Source organism: Acromyrmex echinatior, chromosome 7, assembly GCF_024713525.1.
Source record: "Acromyrmex echinatior isolate Ae372 chromosome 7, ASM2471352v2, whole genome shotgun sequence".
In the NCBI taxonomy this organism is placed as follows: domain Eukaryota; kingdom Metazoa; phylum Arthropoda; class Insecta; order Hymenoptera; family Formicidae; genus Acromyrmex; species Acromyrmex echinatior.
The window spans coordinates 10,152,329-10,178,390 of record NC_141858.1 but is presented as its reverse complement, the minus strand read 5'-3'; the positions used below and the strand labels follow the sequence as shown (position 1 = coordinate 10,178,390).

General features: G+C 32.5%; 2 protein-coding genes across 8 annotated transcripts in view; both read right to left on the bottom strand.

Moving 5' to 3' along the window:
* per (period circadian regulator) overlaps positions 1–18,788 on the bottom strand; it is a 33,962-nt gene extending 15,174 nt beyond the window's left edge. For 2 of the 5 annotated variants that reach the window (XM_011070068.2, XM_011070071.2), the window contains exons 1-5: positions 16,738–18,787; positions 10,325–10,408; positions 4,824–5,014; positions 1,811–1,941; positions 440–641 (exon numbers count right to left, since the gene is read on the bottom strand). In XM_011070068.2, the coding sequence (XP_011068370.2) occupies positions 440–641; positions 1,811–1,941; positions 4,824–5,014; positions 10,325–10,408; positions 16,738–16,814 (685 nt within the window). In that variant the 5' untranslated portion in view covers positions 16,815–18,787. Of the gene's footprint in view, positions 1–439; positions 642–1,810; positions 1,942–4,823; positions 5,015–10,324; positions 10,409–16,737 lie in introns of all 5 variants that reach the window. The other 3 variants (XM_011070072.2, XM_011070069.2, XM_011070070.2) reach the window with 3 other exon arrangements.
* A 553-nt stretch (positions 18,789–19,341) lies between these two features.
* Positions 19,342–25,115, bottom strand: LOC105154496 (RNA-binding protein 45). 3 transcript variants are annotated; one of them, XM_011070066.2, is made up of 6 exons: positions 24,755–25,108; positions 24,440–24,554; positions 22,103–22,902; positions 21,791–22,020; positions 21,545–21,685; positions 19,342–19,477 (listed from the first exon to the last, which is right to left on the bottom strand). In XM_011070066.2, exons 1-5 carry the CDS (start codon positions 24,948–24,950, stop codon positions 21,572–21,574), a joined length of 1,455 nt encoding a protein of 484 aa, XP_011068368.1. In that variant the 5' UTR covers positions 24,951–25,108; the 3' UTR covers positions 19,342–19,477; positions 21,545–21,571. The 3 variants fall into 3 exon arrangements, with proteins under 3 accessions (XP_011068368.1, XP_011068369.1, XP_011068366.1); XM_011070067.2 differs by lacking the exon at positions 19,342–19,477 and adding an exon at positions 19,614–21,316 and having other exon boundaries at positions 21,791–22,014; positions 24,755–25,115; XM_011070064.2 differs by lacking the exon at positions 19,342–19,477 and adding an exon at positions 19,614–21,316 and having other exon boundaries at positions 24,755–25,106.
* Between the last annotated feature and the right edge of the window lie 947 nt (positions 25,116–26,062).

Genomic DNA, 26,062 nt, shown 5'->3' with positions numbered 1-26,062 from the left:
TGTAGCAAACGAAAGATGTTATAGACACAAAATTCAATACTAGATAATTTTTTAACTATAATGTATCAAAGATGCTCTGAATACACTTTTGATACAGCTCAAAAAATATTTATTATTTTCTATCTATGACATTCATTGTTCACTATATTATAAGCTACGTTATTCACCGCGGGACTAATTTTTTATATAATTTAAATTTTAAACGTCTATGGCCTTCCTTTTTTCAATACTTTTTCAATTCCCTTTTCATTGCTTATAAAAAAGTAAATATATTGTCAACAGTTTTTTTTAATAGAAACGCTAGATATTAAAACATAACAATATCAAGCAAATAGATATATGTATTAATAAAAAGTCAATTGTGTTGGGTATGCCATACCCAAATGTATACCGTAAAGTGATCTTCTCTTCTCAGTTCATTAAATATAATTATATGTACCCTTAGATCGTTCTTCTTCCGGCGGCGATGCGATGCCACTGGTGATCTGATCGGCCAAGGTGTTCTTATCCTTTGGATGCACATAATCGATGAAAGATTTGCCAATCCAGGCGTCCTTGAGATAACCGAGAGCGGTGCATATCGACGGAGTTGTATACAGCACGAGACCGTCATGCATTGAAATCACCGCGCAAAATCCATCCTACAGAATGTTTGATAGATTAGGAAATTAATCGACATAATGCGCTGATTAATGATCTTAACGTGAATGATAACGTGATATTGGATTTTCTTTTTGTCTCCCACGTAATAAAAAAAAAGGACAAGTTAAAATAAAATGTAATGATAAAATATTGCTAAGAGATAACAAAAGAGATTTACAAATTTTATCAAAAATCATCGTGAGCGTTTAAGAAATGAAACTTATAATTTGTCACGTTATCACCAGCAAGTTAAGGACTTGTCACACCGAATTTAATTGCCAGTACTTCCATCGCATGCGAGGACTGTATATTAAAGAATAATTTAGTTTGTGGAGGAAATATCAGAGGAAGAGATATTGACGATATTCATAGAAATATTACGTTATTTTCTTTCTTCTCGTACCTTACACCGGCGACATGCAAAAGTTTCTCCGCAATTTTTTTTTGTGTAAACGCACACAGTTCTTCGAAGTTCCTTCGAAAACCCGATGAGTCCTGTATAAGAATATGCACGGAGAACAGGCTGACAAATATATCTATTCATTTTAGTTAGCACTTCGTTGACTTACTTTCCCTTTCCAAAGATCGCGTACACGTCGATTTTGCGGAAAGTTGTGCGAAAAAGTGTAACCAAACTGAACAGAAAAGATCGCTGCAACACAGACGATTGTCTAACTTCTAATTTATGATTATATCAACGCGGATAAGTAAAGTTAGCAATAACCCGAGCAGAACAAAAAGTCATGATAACATCAAAATAGCATTAAAATGGCTCCAAAATTATTAAAAATCACTTTTTAATCAGTTATGATTCATTTTAACATTATTGTGACTTGTTGTTTTGCTTCGATAAGTGGCTCGTAATCAAGCAGTTAATATCGTTCCAATATTCCTGATTAATATTTACAGTTATTTACTCATAACAGTAACGGAGCTTATAAAAGTAACGGTTTAATTATGAAAAATTACGGAAACGGTTTAATAATGGAAGTAGCAGGTCACGAGAACCCAACCGTCGAGTCCCGAGTTTGCTTCTACGATCGCACGGTGCAATTTTTGAGAATCTCTGTCTTTTTCTTTCTTGTTACGCCCTTATGATATGTGCGTGTGCATGTATGTGTGTTTTTTTTTGTATCTCTCTCTATTACGTTTATCGACGTATACTAACATTGGCCTGAGACGTGGAATCATCCAGGAGAACCGTCCGTGAAGCAAGTCCTGCTTCCGGATCTGCGACAGTTTCGCCGTTGTGCTCTCCGGGATCCGTTGCGTCCACCAATTCTACAGTGGTTACCTCTTCTTGCATTAAAACAGTAAAAGAAATTCTCATTATTATAAGCGTTGCCATTCGGATCATCTACCCGAATCCCATAAGGAAGAGGATGAGGAAAAGTCGAATCGAAGTGACATAGTAGTATATGTATACATATGATTTTGAAATTGTTATAAAATTGTTATTATCAAATCCTTTGAAATGTATTAAAATTAATTAAAAATTAGTTTATTTCAAATCACAGTCAAATAGATTCTCTGTATATTGTAAGGAACTTATTTGACTTTAAATGCTTGAAATTAATTTGTTTGTAATTTGTATTGTACATTAGAAGTTTTCATTGAAATAATCTGAACCATTACCCTGGGATTTTTTAGTATCTTTGATAATAACAGAAAACAAATATTACAAGAGAATATTATGAAATGTTTTTTTTAAAAAAGATACAATAAAATGGTGACGTTAATAATTTAATAACTTAAAAGAATTCCTGTATCATAAACGTAAATAAGTTGTATATAAAAATCACGTTAGCACGACTTGAGCCACGTGAACAAGAATAGGAAGGGTGTAAGAAAAGCTCAGTGTTTCCTTAGTCCAAAATGACGCGGAAATGGCCATGTTGAGGTTCATATTTTGCATAACATCATATCGGCGAGCGATTGCCAGAGATACGCCTGACGGAAAGTTCAATGCCATTACTCGGTGATATACTACCTCCGGCTAAATTGTTACTTCCAGGTGAAAGGCATTCACTGCGGTTTCTTCGCGAGCGCATGAAACGTGCAAGAATATCGTGCGATGACATCGAAGTAAGTGAAAGCAAACCTAATCTACGGTAGATTGGCGATAACATTAATGCTTTTATCGATTAAATTCATTTTTTGGCCAGAAAAAAAATATATTTGTAATTTTATAAAAGATCTTTGAACAAATAATGGAAATCAGAGGTTCTAATAAATCAACAAAGTGTAATGCTTATAATAGTCAAAATATTCAAGTCTACATTAATTTCATTTTATTCATTTAAGATTCATAAACATTTCGACCCTCAATTTAAGTCCTCCTTAATATACAAATTATATTTTACAAAATTGACCAAGCATAACTTTAAATCTGTGTGATTAGTTTATTGCGATTAGTTTAATGTATCAATTAAAATAAGGCATTATACTTTGTTAATTTAACAGATCTTTATTTGAAAAAGTTGTATTACGTAACTTCCTTACTTTCGGGATTAATATTTTTTTTATACGTATTATATGCAGTACGATGTATGTTCTCCGCTGTTACCAGCTGAAAAGCGAGACGACGAAGGGCAATTTTTAAGAGCACTATATTTAATTTCACGCTGATGAAAGGATTAAATAAACGGCGACGTAAACGCTTACGTAAATATAGGGAATAAGCGCGAACACAGAACGAAAGTGATTTCATAACGTACCTATTGCATCTCAAATTAACGCGTCCCCGAGGGTTGGCATTACTCGCTAAAAATACGGTTGGTACTCTGTAATAACGATGGGGTAACAGCTGGAAGAGTGATTATTGCTTCACAATTGCATAGAAATGTAAACAGAGCAACCTAATAACGTGATTCACAAATGGAAAAAAATGGATTCTAGATCAAATCTTTGTTAAAATCCACGGTTACTAATACGTTCTGAAAAAAATTATTTCTAAAAATCAGAGAAAACTACGTTGTAGAGGAAGTTACGTGCTCTAAACGTAATTAAATATGTCCTTCCGCGGCTTCACTACTTGCTTATTGATTTATCAGTTTCGCAATAATTTATATAACGCGCAATATAAAATTTACGTTATTGAGAGGAGAATCGTATATGATATTATACCTATATAAAATTCTCAAACTCTGACAAAATATTTTTTTTTAAAAGAATCTGTTAAACATTTTCATAAAATCTTGTTTAATTTCCTGATTGTTTAATTTTATTTGTTAAGTAATTTAGTTTTACTTCGTAGTGCTTATTTAACAAATTTTTGCGTTTTATAGTGCGTAATTTTAGATATTTAATTATATATAAATATATATATAAATAAAAGAATGAGATACTAAAGAAATAAACAAAAGGAATTATTGAAATGTAAATAAAGCAACAGGTGAAGCTTAGATCGTAAATTTATTAGTGCCGAAAGATCAATAACTTTGGTGGACTATGTCACGTTGAATGGAAATTTTACACCCCACTTGAGTAAACTTCGCCCACGCGTGTCACGATTTCCTCCAAATAACGATGATGAAAGGAAGAATCGAAGAAAGTATTTCTCTCAACACGCAATTATGATATTTGTGTATCGCATGCGCTTGCGAAATATTTAATGTGACATCAATGTGTGATGTATGCCTCTTTTACTCAAAAAGGACTTTCAGTTATCTAACACTGGAACCTATGATACCATTTAGTTAGTTTTAGATAGTTTTAATTTCGCTAATCATAAAAATTTTTTGAAAAATTGAGATTTTTTTGATATTGTAAAAAATAATTTAATGTTTAATAACAAATAAATTTAAATAAATCATAAAAATATATTATTAATTAAAAATATCTTAGTCACACATACAGCTTTCATATGTATAATTTATTTGAAATGTAAATATTAAATTTCCAAATTTAATTTACTTTGCAAGAACTATAGGACCAATACATTCTTAAAGTAGATTGTCTCTCATTTTTTCTACGAACTAACAAAAGTCTAAAAAATTAATATATAAAATATTTACGATATTCACGTTTCTGCCTAAAAACCGAAATTTCTCTCGACTTATTCTGAATTCGTGAACGTTTATGTAATTTTCCCGGAAATCGAATGAATCACAATAAAAGAAGAGCCATAGGCAGTTTACATGCACTCATTTGCGCATTCATTTTTATGGACAATAACCAACCTGGTTTCTTGTCAAGTATGATGTTCACCGGTGTAGCAGTGTTATACGACGCGACTTCCGGCAACGCGTTTATCACCGTCTTCGGGCTGGCTTCCGCTTCGGTGGCGTTAAGCGCAGCCACCACTTTCGATTTCTTCTTCTTGTGCTCCTTGTCCTTTCTCTTGCTGATCGGTTGCGGTAGTGCTTCATGGCTATACATATATAACACACGTAAAATCGTGAAACATCGTGTAATCCTTTTCAACGTTAAACTTCCACGTCTAAAAATTAATATCTCTGTCAATTTAAGCTAACAGGATTAGATGGTCACGCAAAGCAGCCATATCTACTTAAATATGAACAATTTTATATGGAATAGGAAAAAAATTGTATGTGATCGAGTAGGTATGACTGTCTTCGTGACCATCTAAAAGGTATACGAATCATATTTCTCGACAATTGATATCAAAATTAAGTTGTAGAAAAAATTCAATCTTGTCACTATCGATTTTTTTTTTCAAAAAGAATTTACCACTTTGACTCAGTATGGCGATCTCTTGCAGATCTCTTCTGAGAGATATGAGAATCCGCCTGTTTTGGAACAAGGATATTAACTATCGATTGCAACAACATTCAACCCTGAATTTTCAATTAAAAAAATCAAAATCTGCAACATTTTGAAAAGCCCACCTCCCCTTCAAGCGACCGCAACAGGACTTAAATATATATGTATTGTTTTTATGTTTTAAAATAAAAGGTTACTTTTTATTTTTTTATACTTATATAGGATGCTATGGATAACAAAATCACTACAGTGACCTCTAGAAGCTAGTAGGTTCATAAGGAAAAATAAAAAATAGAAATGCGAATAATTAGTACCGATTTTTAGATAATTAGTACAAATTAGCAGTAATTTGTTCCGCCCAAAATAAATTAATAGTTTAAACTTAATTAACTCTTATTCTACTCATTCCTTCCATTCATAATATATTAATCCTAATTACGGACTTTTTTTTCCATTGAGATTCATTTTTTTCCATTTCTGATCGACTGCCTATCTATTATGCTTTTATGGAATTTTTCAAAACGCTAGTTTTCATTGAATTTGAAATAAATGTAATGTAAATATATATAAATTTAATTAAAATAAAACAATTTCTTATTATACTGGCAATTCCGCATTCTTTTTGTTGGAATCCTTGCAATGGTAAAATTTTCACATATAGATCGCGCAATGCAAGTCGATAATATCCGCGTGTCACGCCATGTGACGAGCGAGTGTCAACGTTGGAACTATGTTGATAAGCTGGAATCGCAGTTCTAAATATAAGCCAGGGGAAATATTCCGTTGAACGAGCGTGCAAACATGTGGTTCTAAAATTTCTTAGAAAATATTCGCAACGTGATCTGACGTTGTCCCCGCGTTGCGGAGGATCATAACATCCGAGATAATGTCACGCTAATGAACAATCATAAATTAAAAATTATCACAATAAGTTAATTAGTCCATATTTAAACTCGTATGTAATATTTAATATTATATATATATAATATTAAATATTAAAATATAATAGAATATTTTAAATAATGATAATGAATATAAATACATGCGATTATATTATATTATTTATATTTCTCGCATGAAACATTTTAAAATCGAACTAATGTTATTTTAAATTTTATTTACTGCAGCTTTGTAGTCTCAGCTTGCAATTGTAATCTACTAATTCTAATAGACAGCTTTCTCCCGGAAATCTCTCTCAAGAGAGTTCTGATATAACAAATCTGTAAAACGTGACAATCACACGTTACACAAGTAAGAGAAAGTAACATTCGCCTAACCATCGATCGCTCCGGAGTTATACCGGAAGTCTTCCTGGCCGCACTTTTTTACACGTAAATAGCAAAACATTACATCATTAGAAGCGATTTTGACTAAACTTCAATTAAGTTAATTCAACAGGCAGAATTGTTTAGAGCAAAATTTTTATAGCCGTACAATTCGTTGTCTCTAATCTAATTTTTCTCTCTGCGTGTGTTAAGTAATAAAAAATCAACTCTATCCATTTGAATGAAATAGTTATAAGTTAATCGTCGATGGGAGTTCGGTCAAAGTTGTTTCAAGCTAATTATATAAGTGAATTAAGTAATCATTATGTAAGCAAACAAATTAAATAAAACGATAATGAATAGATTAATCGCGATGCTAAATTTATCTAAAATTAATTAAGAATAGAGAATATTTGCATAATTGTTCTCCTGGAAGCTCTAACCAACGATATAAATAATAGTAAGTTAAAAAATAATCCCTGAGAGATTATACTCATACTCGTAACAATCCCCGACGGACTTATCTTATCATACAGTGATTACCAAACCACCTCGTTTTAGACAATGCGAAACATGAGTAATCGAGTACAATATGCACGCTTTGGACTCGTTGAGAAACAAATTATTTTAATCTGATATTACATTTCGATGTTATATCAAGCATTATTTAATAAATGGTTACGATTGCTCAATAAACGCAACCGACGAAGATGTAATTGTATTGAATTTAACTATAATTATCTATTCTGTTTCAAGCATGTGAATATATGTAATAATATAATATATTTATTTAATACAAGAACGCGTTAATCATTTCTTTTTATTGAGCAAATATTTATTTATTAAATGTAAATAAATATTTAGTTGATACTATTCAAATAAATATTTGTTAAAATTTAGAATATTTTTTCTCACTGTATGTATACATATATATAAAATTTTATATTAATAAAATATTTTAATATATTAGGTGTTGGAATTAATTCGTAGCGTTTTTTAATGAAAGAATGTTATTTATTTCACATGAGCATTAAAAAATACATTAATGAAAGTACTTCCCATCACTTGTAAAACGCTACGAATTAATTCCAACACCTAATATATACAGGGTGGTCCACTTAAATCGATCATTTGAAATATTTCACTTATTTTTGATGATATAAAAAATTTTTTAAAATAAAAGTAGAAGGGTTTCGAGGACGTATTTTGGTCATGTTTCTTTTTTAGGTGGAGGCGTCAAAAAGATATGAAGATTACTTTTACTTTTTAAAATGGAATTGTATGATTTTTTTACACAATATGATTTCTTTAATTATTCTGCATATAAAATTGCATATTAAGGTAATAATATCAAAAAACCAATAGTTGACGAAATATTTTACATTTTATTCTGGCACATATTAACATAAAATATTAATTTTTCGATAATTGTATCTTAATATTTTCATGAACAGAATAATGAGATAAATTAGTTGTTGGAAAGAAAACAATTGTTTATTTAAAAATTATCCATTTTACATATTTTTTTAAAGCAATTATGTATTTTCTTTACACTAACTGATTCATCTCATTATTCTATTCATAAAAGTATTAAGATACGATTATCAAAAAATTAATAGTTTACGTTATTATTTAACATTTAATATCAATATATAGTTATTTAATATTTTATATCAATATATGTCAGAATTAAGTGCAAGATATCTTGTCAACTATTGGTCTTTTGATATCACTACCTTAATACTTTTATGTGCAGAATAATTAGAATCATTAGAAATAATATTGTGTAAAAAAAATCATACAATTCGAACATACAATTTAAAAAAGTGTACGTAACCTTCATATTTTTTTAACCTCTCTACCTAGAAAAAAAACAACATGACCAAAATACCCATCTCCACGAAACCCTTCTACTTTCTCATTTAAGATATTTTTTTATATCATCAAAAATAAGTGAGATATTTCAAATGATCGATTTAAGTGAATCACCCTGTATATGTATATAATATAATATAATCTAAATATTTTATATTGCATTACTAATATAATTTTATTTCATTTAATTATTTAGAAAAAATATACTAGTATCCTAATATATTTTTACAAACTTTATTACATCAATCTTAAGTAGGTCAATTTTATAGGAGCTATTAAGTTAATAACAACATATAGACCATATTAGATAGTAACTTAAAAAAGTGTCTTATAATAGTTATAAATACCTGTAAATGATACTCGCTTTTCATATTTACAAGAATCACAAGCCATACAAAAATAAAATGCGCAATGTGAGATAATTACGCGTGACTGCAACGTGCTTTAAATGAACACGTTTGATCGCATATGTTTTCCCCCGACGACTAGTTTTCTATCGAAGTATTAATAAAGCAATGTATGATACAATTCGACGTTAATCAGGATCTTTTTATGGCGGAATATTTTCACAGAGATTTTTAATTAAAAAAATATAGGCTATTAAACTTAAATCTCTTCTTTGAAATTGTGTTCCTCGAAATTCCATTTTAGATATCATTTGTCAAGCAAGCGAAATTACGTAATGACAATTACATGGTATGTTTTTCATGGAATTTAATCATGCGATCAACCGTAAGTTTTGAGATCAATATTCATTTATTATAATATTTATAACCGCGCCTAATCTCTCTTTATTATCTATTACGCAACAATATGCGGGAGTAACTGACAAATACTTAGACGGCACGTGGCGCAACACGTGCGTCATTGTTTATGAGCTGCTGTCTCGCTCTATAACTGACTTTAACTATTTTATTTACATATATATGTAATGCAGTTATACGATGACGATGAGAGAATGATGCGTATGTGATTGCTAGTCATCTTTGTCAGAAGATTCGATGGATAGAGAATCCTGATGCGAAGATAAAAATTGGAATCAAATCGAATGTAAGGGAAGAAAAGGCTTTTAAAAAGAGATTTTAAAAGAGATTTTTATGTCTAGTAAACTTTTATATTTCATTAACTTAATTTTTGCCTCCTACTGGAAGTTTCGTTTATACTTCTGTAGTTTGATTTCTTCGACTTTCATTATTAAATTCATAATATCAAATTATGTCTAATTTGAATTATTTTTTATCATTTTCGCTATTAATCAATCGCCACTGCTTCTACTCAATATGTCGTTAATTTAATCAAAACAAGTGGAATTGAACAATTTACAACTATTATTTTATCTTTGTTTAACACTCTGCGAACAACAATAAGGTGATACAAAATGATACCTTAAGCGCATTATGCGTGCAACGGAATGCAGCCTCAGTTTAAAGAAATCACACAATAGTAATATATTTCTGTAAATTTAGCTGCGCTAAATACATTCAGTTATTTGCAATCTAGTCGACCGAACTGCCAGGAGATTGTTATTCAAAGCGATAAATCCGTGCCGCGGTGCCCTAAATAGCCCCACGTTATTAAATGGTTCTATGTCACGTTTGTACGCTCCATTCATTCTACTCCGGGAGTTATATACAATTAAGAGATTAATTTCAATTAATTTCAATCCAACACTTAAATTCTATTGCAACCGTATTTTATCATTTGTATCCTTCTCCGATTTCGATAGTCTTTACAAAAATCTGCACAGTTTATCTGCAGAGACACAAGATTCATAAATTCGAAGTCTGCGATATTTTAATAAACAGTAATCCTGTTACCTGGATGCGAAGGTCGTAGGACGTCTACCGCAGTAACCGCTACTCTCGGAGCGATTGCTGTTCCTCGAGATCGAGCTGTCGCTGCTGCAACAGATAACAAGGCGATAAAAATTTAATTTGTTTTTAAAAACAACACAAAAAGATAGTCTTTTTCATTGCATTAATGGCTGCGTTCAGCAAAAAAAGTAACTTTGCAACCATTGTAAAATTCTTAAATATGATTGATTTATACATTTATAGATCCAATGAAGAATCTAAGAGCAAGACCAATCATATTAAAAAATTTTACAACAGTTGCAAAGCTGCTTTTTCTGCTGAACTCAGCCATTGATAATTAATCACTGCAAGCTGACTTGCATTACTACCTTTGACGTATATAATTAAACAAACACTTCCGCTCAATTTGCAAATCATTCTATTGTACGTCCGTTCCGGTCTATGCTCAAACTGGTTGCTAAAGTGTCAAAGCGTTTGTATTGTCATCATGCTTGAGAGAGTGTGTATCGATTGCAAGTCAATTGTGCACAGGTCCATTACAATGTTAGAAAAAAATTTTTTTAATTCCCTACGTAGTCGCTAATTAGTAGTGGACAATTACTACAGTGTACAAGTGAACCTCTCCCTGCTTGAAATTTTTACGTAATTATTTTGATAGTCCAATAAAATTATTTTCAGATCTGTCTAGCTAAATTTTTAAATACTTCAACAAAACTTTCCGTACACAATTTATTTTTCTTCCTTTCGTCTCCATAGAGAAAAAAGAAGATAAATCGTGCAAGAAGTTCAGATAAAAAAAAGCCTATTGCCTATTGATTCCAAGCGGAAATTCGCAATAATAATGAGAAGTAAGCATGAATGACGAATGTAAATGTCAGTTAAACGGAGAAGATTGTAAATGTCAGAAGTCCGGGAAAAAAAGGAAATACGCAGATCTCATGCTCTCCACGTGCAAGGTGTTGATTATGTTCGTGATGATGAAGTGAGATAGTGAATTTCGCGATATAACGATAATAAAAACTGTACCAAATGCGAAAAAATGCAAATTCTTACATTCTTCTTCTAAAGATTGAGATTAAGATTGAATTTGATCAATCAAAGCAAAATTCATTAAATTAATTTCATATTGATTTTCTTTCTTTTGATTGATTAAATTCAATCTCAGTCTCTATATAATTTAATATGGTATTATTATGATAATCGAATTTTGCGATCGACGGGTAAGAATCCTTTGTTGAGATTCCTTCCATTGCACTCGATCGCGGTAACGTGCACATGCAACGTGCAAAATGATTGCAAAATCGCGGCACAGTAATCTCGCAACGGCCTCGGCCGGGAAAGCGGCCTAGTTTATATTAATCGCTTAATTGCACAAACTATGCACGACGTCAGCATCGGGAATGCCTTAGCCCATAAGTAATCCGTAACGTCCAAAATTAGACCGATTTTTATAATTTTTGATTTTGCTTTAAATTGGATTTAACTTAAATTAATACTTGCATTTTTTGTTGGGATATCTAAAAATTTAGATAGATATACATACATATTATAAATTTGAAAATAATTCTATTAAATCATTAAAATAATTACGTAGGAAATTCATAATTATTTTTATAATCCAACAAAATTATTTTCAAATTTATATATAATATCTAAATGTTTAGGTAATATTTCAGTAAAATCATTCTTTTGGTATATGCATGGTGTATAAATTATATAAATTACAAAGATAATAATTAGAACCAAACACTGTAAGAATTATATCACTAAGCCTATTATATAAGAGTGATGAACAAACGAGCGAGTGTGGTGCACATTACTTCAGTTTGTATATTACATAACTCATTCTTAGAAAGAATTGGCATTGTGCTGAAGTATCTAAAAATTTGATTAGATATCATAATCTAAAAATAATTTTGTTGGACTATCAAAATAATTAAATATGTAGAACGTTCATACTGATTATTAGAATGTCAAAATATTTTACTGTAAAAATTATCAAGTTTGAAAATTCTGCATAATTATTTTGAAGATCCAATAAAATTATTTTTAGATCTGTATTTAATAAAATTTTTAGATACTTCAGCAAAACCGTTTTTTTATGTAAAATGGCATATTCAGTAATATAAACTAAGTCAGTCACGCAATTCGAATTTGCGATCAACCAGTCGCGGATAGGAAAAAAGGCCCTCGATCACATGTTCGGCAAACGTGACGTTCGGTCTTACGCGCAGCCCCTCTCTCTCTCTCTCTCTATGATGTTTCTCTTTCGGACCTTTCACTGTCCCCATTATTCGCCGGCCGTCACCGATCGACCGACCGGCCGCATTTGTTCAGAAAAATTATTGCATAAGAAGGCACCGCTTCACGTTCGCGGCCCCGTGACTATATTGCGAGAATGAAGACCACCACCACAACGAAGCCTATCGATTCGGTTCGCAGATTATACTTAAGATTTATTCAGGACGAGAGGTAGACTTAGGCGAGAAAATAGAATGGTAACTAGCCCTCTCATTCCCAGACTGCGCCCCTGATTGCATGGCATGGCGTTATGCTAAAACGAGTTAATCGTGTATAAGTTATTGGAATGAATTAAACACTTTCACGTACATAGACGGACTTTATTCTCTATGAATGTAACAAAACGAATTAAATAGACGTTTCAACTCTTCAATTTGGGTCCTTATCAATATAAAATATAAGTCTAAATTACATGAGTAACGCAAATTTCAAGATGAATTCTGACAATTTAGCTCATTCTTCTTCATCCAATTCGATAAAGTAAAAACAATGTCGTATACATTGCGTCGATAGATAAAGTCACATCATCAAATTGTCAGATTTCAAATCAATTTTCAACTTTAACATCACAAGACCTTTATGTCGAGTCGCGAGAAACTTTTACATTGCTCATCAAATCTGGTAATTTGATGAGCGATGTGATTTTATCTATCAACGCAATGTATATGACGTTTTTTACTTTATCAAATTTATTGGATAAAGAAAAACAAGCTAAATTGTCGGGACTGATCATCTTGAAATTTGCGTTTACTCATACATTACATGTAATTTAGATTTATATTTTGTATTGATAAGGACTCAAATTAAAAAGTTGAAACGTCTATTTAATTCGTTTTGTTACATTTACACGAGAATAAAGAAATTTTCTGTACATCTGAATAGCTGATGTAGGCTCTGATGGGATTTTTTATATTTTTCACTGATAAGTATGTGACATGTGATAATATCTTTCGTGAACGCAAAATTACTATTTACATTAAAAAAAGAATGTATTAAATTTGAATTGTTTGAATAGTACTAATATAAACATTTTTTTAGGAAAAACAAATATAACATTTTTTAAGGAAAATAAATATTTGATAATAAATATTTGAAATAAAAAATATAATAGTTAAGTCAAATTAATGCCTCTCTTGTATTAAATAAATATATGTTTACATTTAGTAACCGACATTATTCAAACAAATATTTATTAAAATTAAATACATTTTTCTCTCAGTGTATTAACATCATTTACCAGTTTGTCAGAGTCGGCTATAGTTTTATTAAAATTTATTATTTGTAGCTCTATTAAAATCATAAATAATTTCTTATCTTCTCTCTTTTCGCAAATATTTCATTTTCTACGCTCTTCGTATCAATTTGTGCGAAAGTGAGTTTTATAGATTCCGTTATTAATTTTAATAGAATGGTGTAACTATAGAAGAGTACACGCGTACCTACGAGAATACACGCCAATTATTAGCATGGATCCATAAATAGTTTACAAAGGCACAGAAATAGGCATGCTGGCGAAATGTCACGTTATAGCATCCCGCGCGCCACAATCAAGCCAATTTGTTTAATGTTTATCATGCCTGGCACGTGCTGGGGATTTGCGCGTATATGTCGCATGTAACTCGGCGTAAAATCGATTTATGACGCCCACGATGTGTCACATGATAAAACTGCATAATTATGCAGAATTCGTTTATTATCCGCGACTTCCATCCCCCTTCTATTTGCGGCATTTTCAAACGATCGCCGTCTAAATCCATCCAAAAAATTTTTTTTTATTAAATTAAATTATTATATACACACACTTTGATATCATATATATATATTAAAATAATGCATTTATGTATTAACTTAAAAAATTAGCTTACATCTATTATCTGTTTTAATAACTATATGTTAAAATGAATCAATAGCTGCGTTCAGCAGAATGTTTATTTTGCAACTGGAAGTTTTCTTCGCGCTGATTGGGTTATGCATTTAGATCAAGAGGAATGGTCCAATTTCAGCAGAATCATAAAACTGTTATGTTCTGCTATAGTAAATATAGGTACACAAATTGTGAGAATATTAATAGGACCATCGTCCCTTAGAAGAGCACACTAATAGGGAGTAAAACATTTTTTTATTTTTATTATAAACATTAGAAAATATTAACATTTTTGGATTAAAAAAATATTATAAGGAAAAGAAATACTGAAAACTGATATTGATTTCAAGCAGATAAAATTAAGACTACTATAATTAATTCAGTAATAGCTAGTTTAAAGGCATACCAATAGGAACAGATACTTTATGTATCTCTCGCGAGTGAGAGAAAGGACAATTTGAGAATTTCTACGTAATTCGAGAAGACAGATTCGTGCTATCTAATTTACATCAGTTTCATGATATACTAGCGTTGCGATCACGTGGTTGAGTGCATGATTGCGACTTGACCAAAGTCTCCGTTTGACCTGTTTTCGCGCGGGGTAGTTTCGCAATTTCTCTCTAGTCGTGTTAACCAAAGGACGTGGAAATGCAATCGGCACACACGTATGAACACTCACACGAATAGAAGAACTGGTTAGCCTTAACCGAACCGTGTACGAGTTTCCGTCTCTCTCGTGCGTTGCTCTATTCGTTTGCCTCTCGCCGTCATGCAAGAAAAGCGTGTCAATGCCAAGAATCGCGAAGGATGCTTTAGAAAATGCGCGTTTAATGAAACAATTATAATACAAATTTTGATCGAAGAGACAAGAAGAAATCTAATTAAAAAGAAATCTAATAATCTAATTAAATTTATTCTTATTGATATTCAAAGAACGATTAATTAATGATTAAATATATTATATTTTGTGTTGTGGGAAATGTTAATTAAACAAATCAGATGTAAAAATAAAATGATATATTTTAAAATTCTGAAGAGGATGACTTTTGTCTCTGTCTGCAATCATATTTTTACTTCTTTCGTCTGTAATCTGAATCTTCTTTGTTTAGTTCAACTTTTTTTTTACAGTTCTAAGCTTTTAAAAAAAATTCAGAGTTATTGATTCGAGAGAGAGAGAGAGAGAGAGAGAGAGAGAGAGAGAGAGAGAGAGAGAGAATGTCCAGCGTAGTATATAGAAGATATAAACCCCTATTGTGTTCGAAGGGATGTAATTACAAGTGTTTGTTTACAACGCCTAGCTACGGGATAAATTATATTTGGTATTGCAGTGTCAAGTATATTTAATAATACGGCTCATGAGAGTCATTACTGGCTTTTTGCCTTTCTTTTGACTACATTGTTTTATACTTATAGAGTCTTTTTATTATTATTTATTAATTTATTAATTATTATTATTTATTAATTTTATATACGTGGGCGAAATGGTGCGTTATAATCATAATTATTTTAGTTTCACATTTTCTTATATTATAAGAATATATGCTTTAAACAATATTATAGAAAATACATATTTAAAACATATTAAAAACACCGATTAAGCATGTTTTAAACTGTTTAAAACATGTTTAAAACATATTTTTTTACCAATCTGCATGCATATCAAAGCACAAGTAACTTGATAGACATTTAAATTTAAATTATGAAAAATATTATCAACTTTGTGCACATATACGTACAAAACATTTTATTAGATATGAATTATTTTGAAAATCAGGAGATATTTACGAAAAGAACAGTTTTGCTGAAGTATCTAAAATTTTAATTAAATAAATCTAAAAATCATACATTTTGTTGGACCATCAAAATAATTATTTAATTTAAATTAATTTATTGTGAACAAGTTTTATAATTGTGTAGAACGTTTAAACTGGTTGCTAGAATTACAAAATTTTCTGCAATTCACTCTCATATTGTTTGAGATTCCTATAAAATAATTTTGATGGTCAACAAAATTATTTTCAGATCTGCTAATCGATAAGATTTGAGCCGCTGATGATTTGAAAAAAAAATGAAATAATAAATTAATTGTTGTAAATAAAACTTTGATATTGTATTCCGAAAAAACCGTAAATCAATTAGGAAAGCGATATCATCAAAGTTGTTTTCATATAGTCCAAGAGCGTCTCGCCAAAATAAAAAATATAATGACCAAAAATCTTAGCGAACGCGAAAAATTGCAGATCGCACTCACCTGCGTTGCGACTGACTGTTGCTGCAGGTGTTGGAATATCCTGAATCCTTGGTATTGTCCACGGATACCTCCTCCATTCTGTGCTTCTCAGAATACGAAATTCTCCCTCGATAAAAAGAAATGCGCTCCAGAACTGCCCTTCACCACGCACTCGCGACGAGTTCACGATTCATTTTGTCCTTGCGAATTTGATCGTGGACCTAACAGGAAGGACCAAGACGGAGAAGAGGAGGATGGCGTTGGAGCGTGGAGACTGTTTTGGTTCCAGAGGTGCGCGACGACGGGTAGGTTTGACACTCGCCGGTTTCCACGCGCGGACTGACTCGCCGGTACCGGTTCTCTCGGCCTAGACTCGATCCTCGTCGCGATAAGTCGGCCGCACGTTCTGAGACACGTGAGCGCGGACCACCCGCGCCCACATCTCGCTGCGGCAACCTATAGTTGCAGCTAGTCTCGCTGCCTCCCCTCGCTTCGTTCACGTTACCGTAATCGGCGACCGGCGCGATCAAAACACAGCCGCACGTTGCGTCGATGAAATCGTAACGCTGACCTTCGCTTTGACTTTTTACATCTTCAAATGTTTGGGTGAAGGTGGAAGGATCGTCTCGGGATTCTCAGATCGGTAGTTCGTTTTTATTTTAAAACCATCCTGCAATCTGGATCTTTTTTGGCACAAACGAAATTTTACTCCTCAATTTTACTCCTAAAATTTCAATTTTTATTAAATAAAAGTTTTAACATTTTAATTAAAAAATTATTTAATCAATAATATATAATAGAGATGTTGAAAAAAATAATTCTGAATTTTTTTTTAAATGTAGGGTATTTACCAAGATCTTATTAAAAAATTTCTTGAGAATCCTGAATTTTTTCTAGACTTCTTTCTACACTTTTATTCAAAATTTCAAATAAAATTCAATAATTTTTTAATGCAACTTTGAAATAAATTGGAATGTAAGTAATTATAAATTAATAGCCGAAAGGAATTTCATGAGACTGTGACTGCATTCGAAATTAACACTCACGCGTTGTAAGCTTCATTTTCTTTTTTCACGAATAATGAGTGATAAAGATAGAATAAAGCTTACGGCGAGTGTGAGCATCAATTCCGAACACAACCTAAGATCAGTCTTAAATATAATGAAATAGTTTTAATTCTTGATCAATCGAATATTGACAATGATAGAATTGGGTCATAAAGATCGTTTGAATTGTTTTTGATAAGGGAAGAATAAGAAAATTGAAAGCTAAAAAATTGAAAGGTCGGCACATCGTCGCGATCTTACTATTGCGCCACGATATCTCACTGCGAGTTGTCTGTGTTTGTATTTACTTCGACTACTATGAGTCTTGTTTGACAACGAGGGGTTGCATCGTGCCTTAAGTTCAATCTACAAAATTGCATAAACGTAGTTGTAAGAATTGAACAATCACATTTGAATATGAGGAGAATATCTGACTGAGATTGGTGAATCATTACAATTTTGATCATTTAATTACAACTACATTTGCGCAATTGTAGATTAGGTTTTAGACTTGTTCTACAATAGAATCATAAGCGGCAAGCGGTAAAAAATTAACCAATCTTAGTCGATTATTTTTCTCACATTTAATTGTGATTGGCCAATCTCTTACTGTTTACGATTTACGATTTTATTGAACAGGCATTTTATGCGGAGGCTACAATAGAAGTCGTAGTGATAGTAGAGTCTTAAGTCGTAGAAAATTAATTAATCAGTCGAATGTGAGAAGAATATAAATCGACTATGATTGGTTAATTTTCTGCAAATCGTCTGTGTTTATATTTATCTTTCTATTGAAAATCTCTGACTTCATCCTTCATAATTACATTCCATTCTATGCTCAGATGTCTTTCCCGTCTAAAAATGTGATTTCAGAGAAAGAACGTAGATTAATTATTTAAAATAACTTCAAATTCATAGTATCTAACTCACAGTGTAGATCTCCAAAGGGCGTCCAGAAGACGTCCCTAAATCCTAAGAACATTCCCAGAACAATCTTCGAATAAAGTGTGCTGTGTGAGAAATGTCCTTATAGTCTTTTGACCTACTTAAAATTTTTTTTTGTTTTAAAAAATGTCAATGGGATCATAATTTATTATAATTTATATTTTATTCATATAAATTATATCAGATTTTTAATCTCTATGTTATATTAAATATTTTCAATATGTATATCATAGATGTATATATGTATATAATTTTTGTAATATTTACGTCTTAAATTATATTTTTTTATCTGCAAAAGTAAACTCTTGAAAATAACGAAAATTTTAAAAATAGAAAGGCGATAAAAAACCCACCATTACTTACCTTTATCTAGTGGAAGCTATATATATATATATATATATATATTAGGTGTTGGAATTAATTCGTAGCGTTTGTAATGAAAGAATGTTATTTATTTCACATGAGCATTAAAAAATACATTAATGAAAGTACTTCCCATCACTTGTAAAACGCTACGAATTAATTCCAACACCTAATATATATATATATATATATATATATATATATATATATATTCAAGACAAAAGCTTATCTTGAAAAATAAATTCATGTGCAAGTAAATATAACCAATAAGTGCCAAAAATATAATAATTTAATATATTTTGTAAAATTTTTTTCCCATATACAATTTCATAGAAATATTATAATCTTACGCTATTAAAAATATCACAGTCTTCAGGTACAGTGCTTCGTGGAATCCTCGCAGTATCCTGAAAATGAGAAAAATACATATCAGATTATCAGAGAACATCAATTCGATTAATACAATATTGAAGACAGTACAATTGGACAAAATACAATATTTCATTCTCGAGGAAATGATAAAAAAAAAATCAAGTGAAAGAGTCGGTGTTTTGGGGTTTATTGCGTATTTCATGTGTATTTGATATCACCAAAGAAAACAAGTCACAGTTACAGTCCCCTGGGACACCATCCGGTCAATACAGTGAGAGTCTAACGCACTGTGATACAAAAATGTGTGTCCATCATAAAACGTTTAATGTTGTGCGTCGATCACTGGGTGTGTAACGAGGTCATTTGATTTCGTAATAATGGATATCAGGTAATCGGTTTTGCCAGAAAATTGTCTTTCCTTTTTTTTTCTTTTACCGTAAGCAACAAATTTACGCTTTCTCTCTTCTATAATGCTTTGAAACGAAAAATAGTCTACATGCCAGTACATTTTACTCCTACATTTCGTTCCTACATCAATTGCTTCCAAAACAAGATTTTTCCAATACTAATCGGAAATTAACGTCGATATGCATAATATTAAGTATTACATATCTTATATTAATATACAGACCCTTTTTTTAATAAAAATTTTATTATTAAAACTCAAAAAAATCGAAGTTTTCTCGATAAATTATTTTTCTTTTATAAACTGTTCGTTTTTAATAAAAGGATTTTTTGCGAAACTTTTTTAAGAACGCAAAAATTACAGATTAAATTTTTATTAATTAAAAAATTTAACTGGTAATGTGTGCGCGTAAAAGGCGCGATTTAATTAAATGTTTTACAATTTTATATGAAGCATCTCAATAAGTTAAAATATTTTATACAAACGTGAGGCATAACAATATGACAAAATTATGATATATAAGATCCAATGATTTTATCAAATAACAATTCTTCTATCACCACAGCATAACATTTTTATTGTTGTCTAAATAATATACCTTGTTTTGGAATTACTTTTGTCCGCAATAATTTTAACTTATCGTTGTAAAAGTTGTCAATAGCATATAAAGTACAAATTATTTTGCTTTTTTTCTGCACGCAATATAACTATAAAAGAAAAGTACAGAAATTTAATCATAAATTAAAGGTCTCTTTGTTAAACCTAAAGCATAAGTTATACCTAAAAGCCTATGCGAACGCGCAGATAATCAGAGCCATAATTGTCCTCATGGATTTGATTTTCACAATCACCAATGTTGGATTTAAAATGTTTAAGATGTTTTGTGTCATACTTGGAACGTACCCTTTAAGTGTTGAAAATGTATCATAAATCATTTCGAAGAAGTGCAAAGCTGAAGATTAAAAGATTAAGGAAGAATAAAAATACATATATATGCGAGAAACAATCTGGGAGACAAATCGGTCTATGTACCTCGTCAATGTACGCGTGTTTTGCCTCCTCCGAGTCTCGCAAATGTCTGAAGGAAGAAAGTACATTTCTACAATTTCAGATGTGGAAAGAGCGCTTTTCACACAGGTACACAGCGAATAGGCACTCAATGATATCGGCCGTTCGCACAGGCCTCTTAAAGTAACAGAAACTCGGGTCGTCCGCGCGCGCAACGTATCGTGTGTGAAACGAACATGTAAGAGGATAAAAAGTAATAGTAGTAGTAGAGTAGCAGTTAAAGGTTTCAGTAACGTAGAGAATTGCAGCTGCGCGAACGTAAGCGAACAGTTAAATATATATAGGTAGGTAGTTGGAGTAGTTTTCCCTGGATGCAGGCCCTTGATGTGGTCAAGTGAGTAGTAGTCTTTAAATTCGTCTCTTTTTGTTGCGTGCGTCCGGCTTGTGTATACCAGTCAGTCTGTGAAGACAAACAGCAAAAATTACATTTTCTCCTGCAATTTTTCTCCCCCTGCCCGAGGAGGAAGAAGAGGAGGAGGAAGTAGATAAAGAGAAAGAGAAAGAGAAAGAGATAGAGAGAAAGAGTGATAGCGTCAGTAAAACAACGTCTCGGGGTGTACTATAGCTATTACAAAGAAATGCCTCTCTTTTCCTTCGCGCCACACTATGCTACTCATCTACTACTTACGAGATACGCATTTTTATTAAAACACGTTCAATTCTCGTCCTCATCCATTCGTAATCGTTTCCGTCGATCCTCGCCGACGTTTCGTTCCTCTGCCTCGAGTACCTTCAACCGGGAACCACAGATCTCTTGACCATGCAGAACCTAAAAGCATATTTGAATGTAGAAGCATCTACATGTTTTGAATATAAATAGCTTGGAATATTTACGCAGCAAAGATTGAAAGCAAAAAAAGGAAAGGCGCTGTACCTCAATGGCTTCATTCGCGCTGCTAATGCTGGCATATTTCGCGTATCCACAATTCTTGCCAGGTAACATATATACATCTATAAGATTCCCAAACCTACAAAATGCATCCTTCATAGCGTAAATAGGCGGCACTGGTGGACCACATACGATGAAACATCTCTTGGCAACTTCAGCGTCTATACTCGCCATCGGTTGTACCGGAGGTAATTTTATGGATATGTGATCTAAGCCTAAAAATAAGAAACACAACGATACTTGATGCACAACATATTATTTCCTCGGCGCTCTGGCGAGATGGTCGACTTTACTTACTCGGTGCCGTCAGACCTGCAGCTTGAATTAGTGATGTAGCTTGAGCAATAGTCTCTGCCAAGTGTACCAGATCCGTTCTTGCACTAGCGACGCTACCGGTTGTTGAACCACCAGGTTTCGATGCGCTCTTCGGCGGCGCGCTAGTCAGATCCGGCTTGACGATCATTCGATGACCAGGAGGATACTCGAAACCGTGAAATTTCTCACGCGCGTATGCCGCCGCGCTCGGATTGTTGTACACCACTACCGCTTGACCGCGCGGCATCCTGTATCTCACATCAGTTTTCAAGTGGCAGTAATCCAGTCCAGGCACTATGTCAAACAGCTTCCACAGTTGGTCCTGATTCAGGGCCGGATGTGCGATCACTTGCAGACGCGTGTAGCCTTCCGAATTGGAATAGTTAGTAGCAATCTCCAGGCTGATGCTGCTCTTGCCAAAGTTTGAGGAGCCATAACTACAACTACTACTACTATCGTATGTGGTACCAGACAGTCCATTATTGTACTTGGCCTCGTTGTGATCGGGCTTCGGCTTCTTCGGCTCAGCAAATACAGCTTTGTATTTTCTGTCACACTCCTCGAACGCCCGCGCTGCGCTAGATACCTTCTTGAATTTCACGTAGCCGAAGCCCTTTGATTCGTTTGTACTGCGATCCTTCACGACAGTCGCGTATTCGATCGCACCAAACTTAGAGAATTCTTGTTGCAGTTCGCTGTCAGTCATTGTTTTCGGTAATACACAGAATAAGCGAACCCACCTCTCTTCTTCATTCGTCTCTCGCACAGAACCCTGATCCCGACTGAGAACAATCAGTTGAAAATGTTGATTAGAGCCAGATGTACATAAAACGGATCAATTAAACCAGTTAAAACTCTAGAGCAGTTTAGATATTGACTTGACATGTGTTGGCATTCACGTTTATTGCTTTCTTTTTTTACCTTTAATAATTTTTAATACATATCATAATTTTCTGATTGTTTACTGGCTGTGTTCCAAATTTACTGTCAGCACTGAAAATACGACAGTTTACGTTACGTGCACTATAATTTTCAGTACAGGCAGTCAATTTGGGAACACAGCCTGTATAATAAGTCATGTTAATTTTCATAATTTTTATACAAAAATTATTCATATCTGTTTCTAACAATGTAGATTAACTTTAATCTCGGTTCAACTTACTCTTCATTTTTTCTAATTCTTCCAACTAAATGAAGGAGAAGAATTGAACTGATTGTGAGATTAAAATTAAACTATAATGATAGAAATAAATATAAGTATATATACTTTATACATATACTTCAACATCTTTAGAAAGTATAAAGCTGTATATTAAAAAAAGGAAAGAATAGAGACCATTATTTACTTAAGTGCTCTAGTTTCAAAGAAAAGAAATATGAATGACAAGATATGAATGACTCAATCATATACTAAGGATTAAGAAAAAAGAAAGCAGTAAGCATGGATAGAGATTCCTATAGTCGAAATCACACAGATTGGCGGTTACGGTTGCTGGTTGTTGATTCTATTTTTACCAATCATGTTGCAGCGCTGCAAGTGCTGTAGTGTGGTTACAGCCTATAACAGTCTGGTCACGGAAAAATGAATTTTTGATTGGTCCATCGTTTTCGTCAACTTCAGTCCATTTCTACTATCTATAATATATCCATTTCTACCAAGATAGTTTAATTTTAATGTTTAACTAACTCTGCAACTTTTTCTAATTCTAAGAACAAAAAAAATAAAAAGTACAAATAAAATCAAGATTAAAGTTTATCTATACCGGAAGAAATAGGAATAAGTTAGAATAAATAAGATATAAGTTAGCACGTTAGCACGTTGCTAACTTGCAGTTGCTGCATCATGATTGGCTAAGATAAAACTGAATAGAATCAACAACCAGCAACCATAACCAACAATCTGTAGTATGATTACGGCCTATAACAGTCCGGTCATGGAATAATGAATTTTTGATTGGCCCATCGTTTTCGTCAATTTCAGTAATATCCGTTTCTACCAAGATAGTTTAATTTTAATGTTTAACTAACTCTGCAACTTTTTCTAATTCTAAGAACAAAAAAAAATAAAAAGTACAAATAAAACTAAGATTAAAGTTTATCTATACCGGAAGAAATAGGAATAAGTTAGAATAAATAAGATAGATAGCATAAATTAGAACAAGATAAAGAGAAACAATACATTTGATAAAACTGCCTGTGATCAGATTCTGTTATAACATTTCTAAATATGAACATTGATATATGTCAAATCAATGTTCATAATTATAAATTTTGAATGGTATTAAAATATAAATGAAGTGAATGATACCAAGGACTTACTTTGAGGCGATCATCACTTTAATAGCTCTGCCCACGGAGCCTAGCATCTTGCCATTCATCTCTTCGAGAGCAAACGCTGCTTCTGATGTTTTAGAAAACTTGATGTATGTGACACCTGAGAGGCAAACAACGATTAGTAGGGATACACCGGCGTACACAAAAAAAGAAACGCGAAGGTGATATTTTTCCCAGGACGGAAATAAAAAAGCTGCGCGTTAAAAGGGAGAAAAAAGTGTAATTTTTTTTTCAACAGATAGGGCAGATCGGAATTTTATCGATTTTAGCTTTTATCTAAAACATGCAGTGCAGGATTACCTTTATTGTCGCCCGTGTTACGATCTTTAACCACCCAGATATCCTCGATCTTGCCGAACTTCTCGAATGCTTTCCTGAGATCATCCTCCTCGAGACTCTTGTGGCAGATGACGAAGAGACGCGAGTTCGGCGGGTCGTCGTTCTTAGAACGCAGATCCGTCTGCGTATAATAATCCCGTTCCCTGTGGTCGGCCATTTTCCAAACGTGAACACGAGCGCTGCTGCGAGCGCGTACTATCTACCGCGGCAAACAGCGGCAAATGCGGTAATATCTTATCCCGCACCGCTGTCCCGGCACTCCCGGCTCTCCGTCTACTCCGATCTACTCCGTCATCGGCCCGATGACGTCGCGATGACGCCCCTCCCTCCTTGCCCCGTAGCCTAATCCGCGCGCGACAGGTATATCCTTTGAACAAGATCAAATATTTTGATCAAATAACTTTATTCTTACTCTCATCTGTGAGAAATAAAATCTGATATAAATTAAAGAATACTTAAGAAGATTCCGAAGATACTGATTGTAATCATGACTATGTAATGATGATGAGTACTTGAGAAATGTATGATCGCTATGGAGTTCGCCGTAGAACTTCTGCAAAGAATTTAATTTTAATTCTTTGTTTTTTAGTTAGATAATCCAAACTAAATAATATGAAGTCTAGATCAGAAGATGTTTTAAAGACGTTTTTTATGAAAAATGTCTTTGAGACGCTGTATCCTGTTTTTTGGATAGATTGTCTGAAAAGAGTCAAATCTTAATATATTGTTTTAATTATAAAGACTAGTAGAAGCTTTATATTGGAATGAGCCTTTTCTATAAAAATGCGTGATGGGGATTAAACCGAGAGTAACAATTATAGGCTTATTCTTTTTAATTAAATTTCTTGCATGATTCATCTCCTTCTTTCTTCTTCTTTCCACATTAGAGAAAAAAGAGAAAAGATGAACTATGCAAGAATTTATGCGACTCATGCCCGTTTCTATCAATTTTAATTTCAATTCAACTGACTCTTCATCTTTTTCTATTTTTAAGAATTATAATAAAAAGAATAAAGAATAAATTAAACCGAGATTAAAATTAATTTACATTGTAAAAAAGATACATCTACCTCGTTCAATACACTATAATAAAACGAGGTAAACGTTTACCCAGCATGTATAGAGCTCACTGGACTTTATAATAAAAGGCCTGTTCTTTTTTCATACTCCAGATTGAATTTCTTGCACAATTCATCTGTCTTCTTTTTCTATTCACAATGGAGGAAAAAAGACAAAAGATGAATTGTGCCAGAAGTTCAATCCTAGGGT

Excerpts from the sequence above, each read along its gene's own strand:
- LOC105154496 (XM_011070066.2), bottom strand. The coding sequence starts at position 24,950 with ATGGCCGACCACAGGGAACGGGATTATTATACGCAGACGGATCTGCGT. Across the intron at positions 24,555-24,754 it reads TAACACGGGCGACAATAAAG|GTGTCACATACATCAAGTTT; the intron begins GTAATCCTGCAC and ends TTTGCCTCTCAG. Across the intron at positions 21,686-21,790 it reads GCGCGAATGAAGCCATTGAG|GTTCTGCATGGTCAAGAGAT; the intron begins GTACAGCGCCTT and ends ATATGCTTTTAG.